The following is a 13,786-nucleotide window of genomic DNA, read 5'->3' on the forward strand; positions in this document are numbered from 1 at the left end:
CTAAAAACGTTATGACAGACCGCCTTCAAAAACGTAATGTAATTTAAAATTTTTCTATGAACCATAAAACACTGAATATTGACAAAATATGAACGTCCCACACCCTCTCGATCGACATATTTTACAATCAAGTGAAACGCAACAAAAATGCAACAAACAGTGAAATATGAACGCGAAGGGTACAAAATAAACCCACCTACAATCTGATATATCACAAAGCTTTAGAACTTTGTTGTGAAAAGCTCCTTCTGCATCTATGGAAACGCTTCCCGCCCACACTACTTGGTGCCTCGTCTGAGCTGCTGTGACGTAGATTACCATAGTAACTAATTAGATGACCATAGTAATTAATTAGATGACCATAGTAACTAGTATATCATCCATAAGCGCAGATTCCAACCATTGAAATACTTTGCATAGTTGAAGACTTACGGTCATTAGAAAACATGACTGCACATCATAATGGCAGCTAGTTTCCATCTTAAAGATCTAAAAAAATTATTTGGGAATGTCCGGCGGGCCAGACTGAAAAGCTTAACGGGCCGCATGTGGCCCGTTAAGCTTTTTTATTTATTTGTTTTATTGTTTAAGTCAGCCCAGGTCTGACTTAAACTTTCCTGTGACTTGTAACACAAAAAAGAGTGCTTCAAACATTCCAACCATCGTTTTATTGTTTGATAACATACAAGAGGAATGATATAAATATAAACATCGGTATAATAGTTAAACATCAACAAAGGACAAGACAAAGAAAAGTAGAACAGGTCACGAGGTTCACTTTCAACTCGGTTTAAAGTACAAACTTGAAGAGGAGTTGAAAGTGAAGAGTTAAGCCCGGCAGAAGTGGACTTTATAGAACACTACCCAAAAAAAAAAAAACCTTCTTATTTCAGGAAGTTTATGCTTCACTGACGGCCACTTGGTGGCAGTGTTCAATCCAACAAGGATTCAAAGAGGTGGTGAGGAACAACATTTCCCATGAGACCCTGCTCAGCTGTTATATTTGAAATATATCATATTAAACAGGTTACATTTGCACATGAAGCGCTGCAGGATGCTGGCAGCCATCAGTGGTGATACAGACATCTTCGCTCGGAAGATGGTATTAGTGCACCAATTCGACAAAAAAAAGACATACGACGAGTGCTCGGGAAAACCGCACATTTTTAAATTCCAACAGAAAAGCATCAGAGGTGATTAAAAGTTATCATTGATACTTTTTCCAAGTCTGTGCATGGTTCTTGTTTATATAACACCATTTTCCCCCCGAACATTCACAATTGCAGACCACAACATGAGTATTGTATAGATTTACATGTGCAAAAATGTTGGAATGGTCCCTTTCAAAGTCGCCTTCTTTTTGGGTTAGGGTTGCCAACTCCCTGAAAAAAAATCTAAAATTGTTTTGCCTTTGTTTTGTGTGAGAAACATTTTTTTTAAGGGGTTTGATTACAACCTGAATTTTATGATATGTTTCGGAGGAATAGAAAAGAAATAACTTGCAAAATAACGGCGTTAACTGAATAAAGTACCGTATTTTTCAGAGTATAAGTCGCACTGGAGTATAAGTCGCACCGGAGTATAAGTCGCACCGGCCGAAAACGCATAATAAAGAAGGAAAAAAACATGTATAAGTCGCATTTTTGGGGGAAATGTATTTGATAAAACCCAACACCAAGAATAGACATTTGAAAGGCAATTTAAAATAAATAAAGAATAGTGAACAACAGGCTGAATAAGTGTACGTTATATGAGGCATAAATAACCAACTGAGAACGTGCCTGGTATGTTAACGTAACATATTATGGTAAGAGTCATTCAAATAACTATAACATATAGAACATGCTATACTTTTATCAGACAATCTGTCACTCCTAATCGCTAAATCCCATGAAATCTTATACGTCTAGTCTCTTACGTGAATGAGCTAAATAATATTATTTGATCTTTTACGGTAATGTGTTAATAATTTCACACATAAGTCGCTCCTGAGTATAAGTCGCACCTATTTTCGCAAACTATGAAAAAAACTGCGACTTATAGTCCGAAAAATACGGTAAATATACATATAAACACTTTCTTGTGGTCTAGATCAGTGGTTCTCAAAGTACCACCTTCGAAAAAACTTGGTTCTCCAAGTACTACCATTAAAATACAGTAGCGTAGTAGGCCTAAGTATTCATTAAAAACAAGTCAGAGGTTTTATTTAACATTTTTGCCCACTGTAACGTTACACACAGCTAGAACAAAGGAAATAAAACACTGTACTTAATTAAGTAATTCTTTGGATTTTCCCGGGAGACTCCCGAATTTCAGTGCCCCTCCTGAAAATCTCCCGGGGCAACCATTCTCCCGAATTTCTCCCGATTTCCACCCAGACAACAATATTGGGGGCGTGCCTTAAAGGCACTGTCTTTAGCGTCCTCTCTCACCTGAAAAGGAGACTATTATATATGTCTCCGTTATCCATAGGTTTATCTATAACCCATAAAGTAGGCAGGCACGGAGCTATTTCTCAGCGTGTGTTTATTCCAGCCGGCACGTTAATACACTGACACACAACACCCGATTCCCATCATGCATTGCTTCAAAACTACGGCAAGTAGTAATGTCCAAAAACATAACAGAGATGAATGCAGAAGAACGAAGAAGAAACATGGCGACGACGAGTAAGAAGAAGAAGTACGCTTGCAAGTTCCAAAATGATTGGAAAAAATGATTTCAGTTCATCCAGGACGGCTCGAAGGGGAAGGGATATGCTGCCTGCAAATTTTGTAGATCAGACTTCTCCATTGAACACGGTGCCCGAACGGATATACTCATTCATGAACGGATTATATATATATATATATATATATATATATAAGAAATACTTGAAAATATACACACCCCTATTACACCCCCGCTAGAAGGCCTTACTGACAACAACTCCTGATCTGATTGGCTATCGCAACTGTCTATCAACTGTATGTCCCCGATCGCTTACAGTGCACGGACGCCCACATTGTTGATTCTGAAGGCCTCTGGCAGATTTGGTACAGCATGGCAACATAAGCGAGCTGAATTCTGATTGGATACAAACTAAAACTAAAAACGACAGCACTGGAACGAGCATAATATGACATGAAGATATGAATACTTTTAAATATTTAGGGAAAGTAAATCAAAAAAGAATTATCTTTAATTATGATCATGACTTCTGGTTATGTTAGGCCAGCAGAGAAGGCCTTGCTGGCCCTGACGGCACACCGCTGGTAATACTATAACACTAAATTGGCCCTAGTGTGTGAGTGTTATCTATCTGTGTTGGCTCTGCGATAAGCTGGCGACTTGTCCAGGGTGTACCCCGCCTTCCGCTCGAATGCAGCTGGGATACATACTTGCCAACCCTCCCGATTTTCCTGGGAGACTCACGAATTTCAGTGTCCCTCCCGAAAATCTCCCGATTTCCACCGGACATCAATATTAGGGGCGTGCCTTAAAGGCACTGCCTTTAACGTCCTCTATAACCTGTCGTCACGTCCGCTTTTCCTCCATACTAACTGTGTGCCGGCCCAGTTACATATCATGTGCGTCTTTAACACACACATAAAAGAATGCATGCATACTTGGTCAACAGCCATGCAGGTCAAACTGAGGGTGGTCGTATAAACAACTTTAACACTGTTACAAAAATGCGCCACACTGTGAACCCACACCAAACAAGAATGACAAACACATTTCGGGAGAACATCCGCACCGTAACACAACATAAACACAACAGAACAAATACCCAGAAACCCTTGCAGCAATAACTCTTCCGGGACGCTACAATATACACCCCCGCTACCACCAAACCCCCCCCTCCCCATCGCCCGAATTCGGAGGTCTCAAGGTTGGCAAGTATGCTGGGATAGCTCAAAAGGGACAAGCGGTAGAAAATGAATGGATGGATAACAGGAAAGTTAACATGTACCCTGTGTGGACACTATAGCCACCTGTCACGTCCTTGTCGGACGAAAAACGAGCTTCGAACTAATTCCATTGCTTCTTTTTTGAAATATATATTTCGGCAGTGAGTTTTAACGACAGGCTTAGTCCGTGTGGCAAGATTTTACAGACTAGTTTTGCTTCTCACAGTAATTCGGGACAAAGTGAGTCCCTTTTCAGCTAAATACGAGAATCGAATGGACTGTTGGCAACCCTACTTAGGATGTGCTTCTTGGCACGGACAAAGTCAGCAATAATCAGAAGAGACCGACCATGTGGAAATTAGAAGTAAAAATAAAGTGCAATTAAAAATGTCTTCACAGCTCAGTGATCATCACAGTGTGCAAAGTGGAATGAACCAACAGCGGTTCAAAGTCGGGGTGTACAGTATGAAACAACATCTTCACTATGTATTAGTCTCCTGTCTATGTACAAAAAGAAAACAGCGTATAGGCATGATGACTCGGCAACACGCTCAGGACGGTCAATGCCTGGGAAAAAAATGATCCCCAAAAATCGATAAGTGGGATTTGAAAAGATACATTCTCAGATTCATATCCTGCTGTTTCTGTCGGAACTGCTACCTTGGTGAAAAAAGAACATAATGCACCAGCTGGAAGACGTGCAGAAAGAGGGGATACAGTAGATGTCCATTTCAGCCCCGCAATCTACAAGAATGCTCCCCAAATAGGGCCTATTGTTGAATTCTCAAAAGTACACGTGTGTACCTTAAAGAAAAAAGAAACAACTTTTAAGGTTGAAAAGTCAAGTGTCAGAAGTACAAAAGCAGTACGCCTCACATAGTACCATCCTTAAGAAGCAAGTTGTACAATAATGTACTTTTTTTTTTCTGGTCGTGTGGAAGAAGACGGAAAATGAGGTTATAGTTGCTGGTGCTGGCAAAAGGAGGTGTAAACATAAAACGTTTGTTGGATAAACATTGATGCAATCTAAAAGTTCACCAGTATGTGTTGCTAAAGATGACTGGCCTTTGTGGGAATGCCAATAAAAAGGCTTCTCACAAAGCTCCGCCCACAAGATTGAAGTTCACGCAACCAAAAAAAGATTTGCAAACAAAACTCATAGTTGAACGGGAGCAATTGTTTCATTTGTAAACAAAACTAGTATCTTGGTGAATAATTTTTTTTTTTTTTTTTTTTTTTTAAAGACTTTTTTTTATTCTTATTTGAAACTTATTATTTTTGTTCGCAAATCTTTCCCCCCCATTTTTTCAAATCGATTATTTTTGTTTGGTTGCATAACAAGGCTTTTTTGGGGGGTTCAGGCTGATGATGACCATGCATTTGGAGACTGTGCACCAGGGGTCCCCCAACGTTTTGACTCGGGGGCCGCATCGGGTTAAAAAAATTTGGCCGGGGGCCGGGCTGTGTATATATATATATATGTATATATATATATATTCCGAGCGCGATGTCACGTTATTGATGAGAAAATTAATTTTTAGACAATATGATTTGCCTGAGCGGCTAGGAGACACAGAGTAACAAGCAGCAGAAAATGGATTAGAAAGGACAGATTTAAAAAAAAAAATAAATAAATAAAAATTACTTGGTATTTCCTGCGGGCCGTAGTTTGGGGACCCCTGCTGTACACTCTACTGAACGTTATGAGCAACAAACAAACAAACAAAAAAACGGACAAACAATGCAAAGTCTTTTTTTTTTTCCCTTAAAAAGGGATGATAGAAAAAACAAAATTTAAGTCAGAGACAGCAGCATAATGAGTGTTTCTGTTTTGGCATGCTCTATTGTTTGCATTACAGGCAGAGACACAAAAAAGTTCAATGCTCCTTGTGCGAAAATGAAAATATTTTCCAAAAGTCAGAAAGCAGTCACATTAGGGGTGGGCGGATCGACGCAAATATCGATGGTAAGATCAGTCTGGAATCAGGGAAAAAAATCCTTGGACTCAGGAGAGCTTTGGGGCCAAAAAAGCCAAAGGATTTGATTTAGAGTAGTCTTTTGTTTACTTATTTAGCACTACTGACTTTATTTTGCTCAAACAATTATATGTAATAAGACACAGTCCCTCTATGATTTTGTGGGCTTTTTATGAAAAAGTGCCTGAATTCGTAGCAGCTTTTTCAGAAAATGTATCGCAAAAGTTGCAACGTTTTGAGGCTGATTTTTTTCAATAACATCAAATCAACTTATTCCATATATATATATATATATATATATATATATATATATATATATATATATATATATATATGTGTGTGTGTATGTATGTATGTAAATATATATATATATATATATATATGTGTGTGTATGTATGTATGTAAATATATATATATATATATATGTGTGGGTATGTATGTAAATATATATATATAAATATATATACAGTATATATATATATATATATATATATATATACATATATATATATATATATATATACATATATATATATATATATACATATATATATATATATATATATATATACATATATATATATATATATACATATATATATATATATATATATATATGTATATATATATATATATATATATATATACTGTATATATATTTATATATACATATATATATATATATATACATATATATATATATATATATATATACATATATATATATGTATATATATTTATATATACATATATATATATATATATATATATATATATATATATATATATATATATATATGCATATGTGTGTGTTAAGTAGGCTCCAGCACCCCCCGCGACCCCGAAAGGGACAAGCGGTAGAAAATGGATGCATGGAAGTATTCATTGTAATCCTGACCTAAAAAAGCACAGGATTTCAACAAAAATTGGAAAACAAATACTGTATTGATGTTTTACTCATTTTAAACCACACTTTGAAGTAGAAACTAGATGGCAGTGAAAGCACATACTTAGAGCCCACCGTACTTTTTTTTTTTTTTTTTAATTGTACTAATAATTGTTTATAATTACATAAAGAATCAGCACCGTCTTGTTTATTGTCCGCTATCTTCTCTGTTTCTCCAAAAGTGGCAGACATTCTCTGTGTATGTTTTACTCTTGAAAAGTCTTTGTCCATTTTAAACATTCATTCATGGCTCAACACATTTACCCCCGCACATTAAAAAAAATTGTGAACTGTTGAGAGCAATATGTGGCGCTCATTTTTGTTCATAAATGACAGACGAGAGATCATCATCACCAGCATTGCAAATTAAAATCAGTTCTTAATTGTCTTACCCTGAAAAGGCATCATTCACCCACCACTAATGGTCAGCCTGACAATTCACCGGAAAAAAAATCTACATGTTAATAACTCTGCTTCCTAGAGAACTATATTATGTTTATGATAATTGGTGTGAATAATGAAAATGACACCCAGGTCACTTCATGAATTAGTCACAGTGCCATCCAATAGAAACAGGAAATGACAAAAAAAATGTAGTTATATTTATATATTGTAAAATTCTGCACAAAAGAGTTTGAATAAAAATAATGTTTTTTTTTTCTATAATGGTGTTTTATTCTTATTATCATGCTCAAGAAATTAAAGGCAAAATCACACAATGATTTTGAAAAATTAATCCTCAGTATGAACCAATAGAAATGCTCTTGTCTGATGACAAACCACAGAAAAACCGTTGATTGCTATATCATAACTATAAGAATGATCAAAAATGTTAGTTTGTCTCGACGGCGCCCCCTACTGAGACTGCTGAGGTGCGTCACAGTGAGCGCGGAGGTCAACGCAATGGGACAGCTAGCTAAACTTGGTGAAAGGAAACTACAGTCACCAAAAGTAATTTGTAATAACTTACTTGTCCTAATAGAATGAGGAGAAATATTCTCCTGTGTCATGCAACCATGCATTTCTGTGGTGATGCCAATTGTGAATGGAAGCCCAAAGCCCGCAATTACATGACGTTACACTCCCGCTGCCCTCACAAAAATCTGAAGTCAAATTGTCCAAATGTAGTTGTCTGTCCCATTACGTCCTCTTTTTACAGAGTTGCATTTAAGCCCGTCAGAAAGAGAAGTAGTGAGCATGCAGCTCTCGTTTTTTTGCAGCGCAATCTTTGCTTTTTCTCGCCTCCATTGCCTTGGGGTCTGATGGTGCCGCGTTTGCCTCATGAAGGCTAGGGGAGGGAATAGAAACATTAGTTAAAATGTGTCGGAGGGGCGAGGCTGTATGGCTCTGATACAGTAAATATTCCCAAACATACACATGCACACATTATCTTCAAATGAAAATGCAATCTTTAGAGTGTGCCCGTATTAGAGGCATTACGGTACACGCTAAACATGCTCCAAGCTGCTACATGATCTCACATTTGCATCCTTTTTGCATGCGGACATGTGGAATGACGACAACATGCCACTAGGGATGGGTGCCAAATTTGGTACTTTTATAGGTATTTTGTCCATACTACCAAGAACCGATTCACGTATAATAATTAAACGGTACTATATTTCAATACCTTTGTTGTACATGAGGTCACGTCACCAGCTCAAGCACTTGGTCGTATTTACAGTATATTCGACTCAGCCGGACTGCTTTCAGGTAATGGTGCAATTTTCCATGCCAACAAAGCAAGCACACCTTATATACACTGCTTAAAAGTAAAGTTCTACGTGTTAAAAGGATTTACAGTATCAACACAAAAGAAAAACCTGGCAATTTCAAGTTGATTGCCAATACTTTTCCTCCCTTGGCTCAAGGCGAAGGCGGTCGCCTTTGCCACTGCTCCACTTTCTTTTGTGTTTTGTCTTGTATTACTGTTGCAAGTCTCGTGGTTTCTGTGTCGTAACTTGTATACTGTATTAAGTTAAAAAGTTAAAGTACCAATGATTGTCACACACACACTAGGTGTGGCAAAATTATTCTCTGCATTTGACCCATCACCCTTGATCACCCCCTGGGAGGTGAGGTGAGCAGTGAGCAGAAGCAGTGGCCGCGCCCGGGAATCATTTTTGGTGATTTAACCCCAAATTCCAACCCTTGATGCTGAGTGCCAAGCAGGGAGGTAATGGGCCCCATTTTTATAGTCTTTGGTATGAACTCACAACCTACCGATCTCAGGATCTTATTGTGGCTAGTCTTGGATCGACATTTCAGTACTCATCCTTCTCCCCCCACATTCACCTTTTCCCACCTTTTACGGGGAGGCCCATCAGCGTACCTGTTCGGTCTACCCTGTATACCTACAATGTATGTCTGTTCTTGAACGTGTCTGTGCTGAAAATGTAATTTTGTTGTAGGGGAACGCCACCTTTTTTAGAATTTTGCCTATGGTTCACAATTAGAGATGTCCGATAATGGCTTTTTTGCCGATATCCGAGATTCCGATATTGTCCAACTCTTAATTACCGATTCCGATACCAACCGATACCGATATATACAGTCGTGGAATTAACACATTATTATGCCTAATTTTGTTGCGATGCCCCACTGGATGCATTAAACAATGTAAAAAGATTTTTAATTTTTTTTTTTTTATAAAGAAATACAATCATGTGTGCTTACGGACTGTAAAAAAATTAAATTTTTTTTTTGTTTTTTTTGTTTTCCCCTTGTGCGGCCCGGTGCCGGTCCGCGGCCCGGTGCCGGTCCGCGGCCCGGTGGTTGGGGACAACTGTTTTAAAGCATTTATCGGTCGATAATATCGGGCTGCCGATATTATCGGACATCTCTATTCACAATCATTATGAGGGGCAAGACGACAATTTTTTTTTTTTATGCATTCTAACTCATAAATAAAAGTAAACAAAAGTCAGCTTTTAACAGAGTCAAATGGAGGTCCTCTATTCTGCCCATAAATCCTTCTAAAAACCATCCAAAAAGCTCCCAAAATACTCAATTTATATTTCATGACTTGAATATTAACCAAGTATTAGCGATAATGTTATTATAAGCGCTAACGCAGATTAACTATTTTTGGCGGCGCCGTGATCAGAGGGAGCTAACAGCTTGTGCTGGCTGTATTGACATCTGTATAGATCATAAATAATGTCTCTCATATGGCATCCAATTTAGACCCCGTGAATGGCGAGAGAGACACAAAAAGACGCTTGGTTCCACGCCCCTTTTTTACCCCGCGAAGATTATGAGTCTTTCTTCATCTAAACGTGAATTTATTGGCACCTAATGACAGCAGACATTGTCCAGTAAGTGATGTCTGTAAACACGCAAGCGGCGGGGGTGAGCCAAAGAGGATGCTCTGTGCTTCGCCTGTCAGGCGCAGAGAAGATCAAAGGGCCGTAACAAAGTCACATAAAAAAATACCGATACTGTGGTAATGTCTCAAATATATATAGCTCTTTCTAAAATATACCGGTATTAAGTACAATACCAGTATATTGCACAGCCCCAAGACGTTACATATATACTTACAGTGTGTATATAAAACCTTGATAGATGTGTTTGGAAGTTTTTTGGAGCGCTTTATAGACAAACTAGAGCGGCTCTCATAGGCACTATTGTAAGCAGACTTTTGATCGCATTTATTCAATAGTTAGAATGCATAAAAAAATAAAAACATATGTTCTTGTCTTACATAGGGTATGTGAATGATAGACAAAATTCCCCTTTAAGTGCAGTTCCCCTTTTAGTGCAATGACAATTAAGTGCTATCGTATCCTCCTAATTCCTGTCTACGGCAATCGAGCTCAGACAAACTAAAATGAATACATACTTGCAAATGAGACATAGAAGTGTAAGAAAGCAAGTTATAATAACCGGACAGTAATTATCGGCTCAGTGTTGAATGGTGTGGAGAATGCATATATTTTTAAAGTGTTCTTTCTTTATCCATAACCATGTTTAAAGTAGCTAATATTTTCCTATGTGTACACTTTGTTTTTGTTTTTTACCTTATGATCGTTAGTAAACTCTGTGTTTCACCTTGAAGGCTGGAATGTCTACCGGGAGTATAATGTACTCCCTTTTTGTGGAGGAGGCCTTATCGGTCTAGAACAAAAAGGCTGTATTTCTTTCTGGGCAGGAGGGGCTGTTTTCGAACTAAATAAACTGACTCTTTCCGTTCGATTTTTAGACCTCTTCTTGCTGATGCTATTGACGCATTGTTAGGGCTGGTCTCCTAAAGCTTTAGTAAAACTTGGTGATATTACTATTCTGTCTCGGGGGTCCTTTTTACTCAACATATAAGTCAAGCTGACTCTTTCCGTTTGATTTTTAGACCTCCTCTTGCTGATGCTATTGACGCATTGTGAGGGCTGGTCTCCTAAAGCTTTAGTAAAACTTGGTGATATTGCTATTCTGTCTCGGTGGTCCTTTTTACTCAACATATAAGTCATCCGAAAGAACTTGGGATTGACCAGTGTGTTTTATTCCCTGAGAGGAACAATTGTACATTAAATATGTGATTTTTTTCATTAAACAAGTTAACATTTACTATCACGTGAACACAAAAAAGCACCGCATATTGGTACAGTATTGGTTCTAGAGTGAATGGTACCCATCCCTACATGCCATACAAACACACATACACCACAAAAGCACATTAAAAAGAAAAGGTCTCACAAGTCCACACAATATTAACATCCTGGTACAAAACCAAGGCAGTTAGGTCAGTCTAGCAGATTGCATATACCGTATTTTTCGGAGTATAAGTCGCTCCGGAGTATAAGTCGCACCGGCCGAAAATGCATAATAAAGAAGGAAAAAAAACATATATAAGTCGCACTGGAGTATAAGTCGCATTTTTTGGGGAAATTTATTTGATAAAACCCAACACCAAGAATAGTCATTTGAAAGACAATTTAAAATACAGAATAGTGAACAACAGGCTGAATAAGTGTACGTTATATGAGGCATAAATAACCAACTGAGAACGTGCCTGGTATGTTAACGTAACATATTATGGTAAGAGTCATTCAAATAACTATAACATATAGAACATGCTATACGTTTATCAAACAATCTGTCACTCCTAATCGCTAAATCCAATGAAATCTTATACGTCTAGTCTCTTACGTGAATGAGCTAAATAATATTATTTGATGTTTTACGGTAATGTGTTAATAATTTCACACATAAGTCGCTCCTGAGTATAAGTCGCACCCCCGGCCAAACTATGAAAAAAACTGCGCCTTATAGTCCGAAAAATACGGTACATTAAATGTATTTTTTTAAGTCATAAGTCATAAATAAGGTATTTTTCTCCTTCAAAGTTTTCATAACGGGTCATCCATTAGCCCACACACAGAGAACAAAAGCACAACAGCGTTATGTTAAGTCTCACATTTGCAGCCTGCACTTTTTGAACTGCCCCACTAAAACGGATTTGTAAATGTGGCCTCCTTTTACAAGCAACGAAAAGCAGACTGGGAATTGAAGCAGGTCTCAAAGGCTGTAACAGTTATCTGGCGGGGAAAGGAAAATATAATGTTGGAGCATTATGACTACAAAATGTATTTTTTCTTCAGGAACAATGGAACAGCATCATCAAACCTGAACTAAAAAAATTCATTGGGGCAGGTTGTTTATTTGCAGCATTCATTGTAATTCCTGCAAAAAGAGTGCCTTGCTTCCTCAAATTGTTCTTTTTCTTTAACGATCAGGGTGAAAGTGGGAAAGGGAGGTTAAAATGGGTGAGGGTGGTCAGTGAGGAGATCTAAACGGGAGGAAGTGGGGGCAGCAAACATGGCTGCCACATCATCTCAAAGCAGCCGTGGCAGCAAGTCACATTGTTGCTCACCTCCTAAAACTTGCCTGATGCGGCGGCTCCTGAGGATGAGGAGTATGAGCGAGAGCATGATTTGGCGGGGGATGAGGAGGAAGAGGAGGAAGAGGTGGCGGATGCTGCGGCAGGTGAGGGAGAGGGCGGAGGAGCGGCTGAGCGTTCTTAAGTCGGGGGAGGGTACGTTGGAGGGGGGAGTGAGGAGGCGCTGATCGGCCTCCTGGTCCTACCTCCTCCACCTCCTGTCCCTCCTCTTCCTCGCTTGCACGACTCGCGGTGGGAGGGCTGACGAATCGGAGAGCGGACTGGCTAGGAAAGCGGGCCAAGCGTTGATCTGACTGGCTGCCTGGTTTTGACTACACACAAACATAGAGAGGCGGGTCGGGGGTGGGGGATAACCGGATGATAAGCAAAGCAGCAATTTTGTCGTCTTTGGTCGTAATTGCTGCCCACATGAGCATGCTGGAGTTCACATCTTTAGCATACACACAGGAATACAGATGTTTTAACCACTTAAAACAGATGGAAATAAGATGTTTTCTTGTGACTGAATGTCAACTGTGGATGATGAGCAGCTTTCTAAACATAACAGATGACTACACGGCGTGAGTAGGGATGGGTACAGATTTCGGTCCGTACTATCAGGTATCAATATATGTGAAATCAAACAGTATATTAATATTATGTAATATTTCTATACCTTTGTTGCTCGTGACATCACATCCGGTGAGGAAACAATCACCTAAGCAACACTGCCTCTAGGTAATGTTCAATGCCAACAAAGCAAGTATGCCTGATAGAAAACACTCAAACATTAGGTCAGGCTCCACTTTTTCAAAATGCGCTGGCTCAATACTAATTTATGGCACGATAACTCATAAATTAAGACAACTTCAGATTGTTTTTTTTGTTTAAAAATAGAACAAGCACATTCTGAAATTGTACAAATCATTATTTTTGTATTTATTTTTTTATACTTGCATGTTGCGGTTAATAGTATTCTATCTTTATTTGTCGTTATTTATACTTTCTGAATAAATTATGTGACAATGTTCATCAGTCAACTCATTGGTGTTAATTTTCAATCTATCAAGATAAAAAAATAATGTTAAAATCAAAT

At 38.2% G+C, this 13,786-nt stretch overlaps 1 protein-coding gene across 6 annotated transcripts in view; it reads right to left on the reverse strand.

The window, feature by feature from the left end:
• LOC133622442 (protein FAM184A-like) overlaps nt 1-13,786 on the reverse strand; it is a 114,069-nt gene that overhangs the window by 37,086 nt on the left and 63,197 nt on the right. For 2 of the 6 annotated variants that reach the window (XM_061985192.1, XM_061985190.1), the window contains exon 23: nt 12,897-13,022. The exons of 1 other annotated variant lie outside the window; for it this stretch is intronic. In XM_061985192.1, the coding sequence (XP_061841176.1) occupies nt 12,897-13,022 (126 nt within the window). Of the gene's footprint in view, nt 1-6,623; nt 8,104-12,680; nt 13,023-13,786 lie in introns of those variants that run through there. 3 more of the 6 variants (XM_061985193.2, XM_061985195.2, XM_061985189.1) reach the window with 3 other exon arrangements.

The sequence above is a fragment of the Nerophis lumbriciformis genome, linkage group LG23 (genome assembly GCF_033978685.3).
Source record: "Nerophis lumbriciformis linkage group LG23, RoL_Nlum_v2.1, whole genome shotgun sequence".
In the NCBI taxonomy this organism is placed as follows: domain Eukaryota; kingdom Metazoa; phylum Chordata; class Actinopteri; order Syngnathiformes; family Syngnathidae; genus Nerophis; species Nerophis lumbriciformis.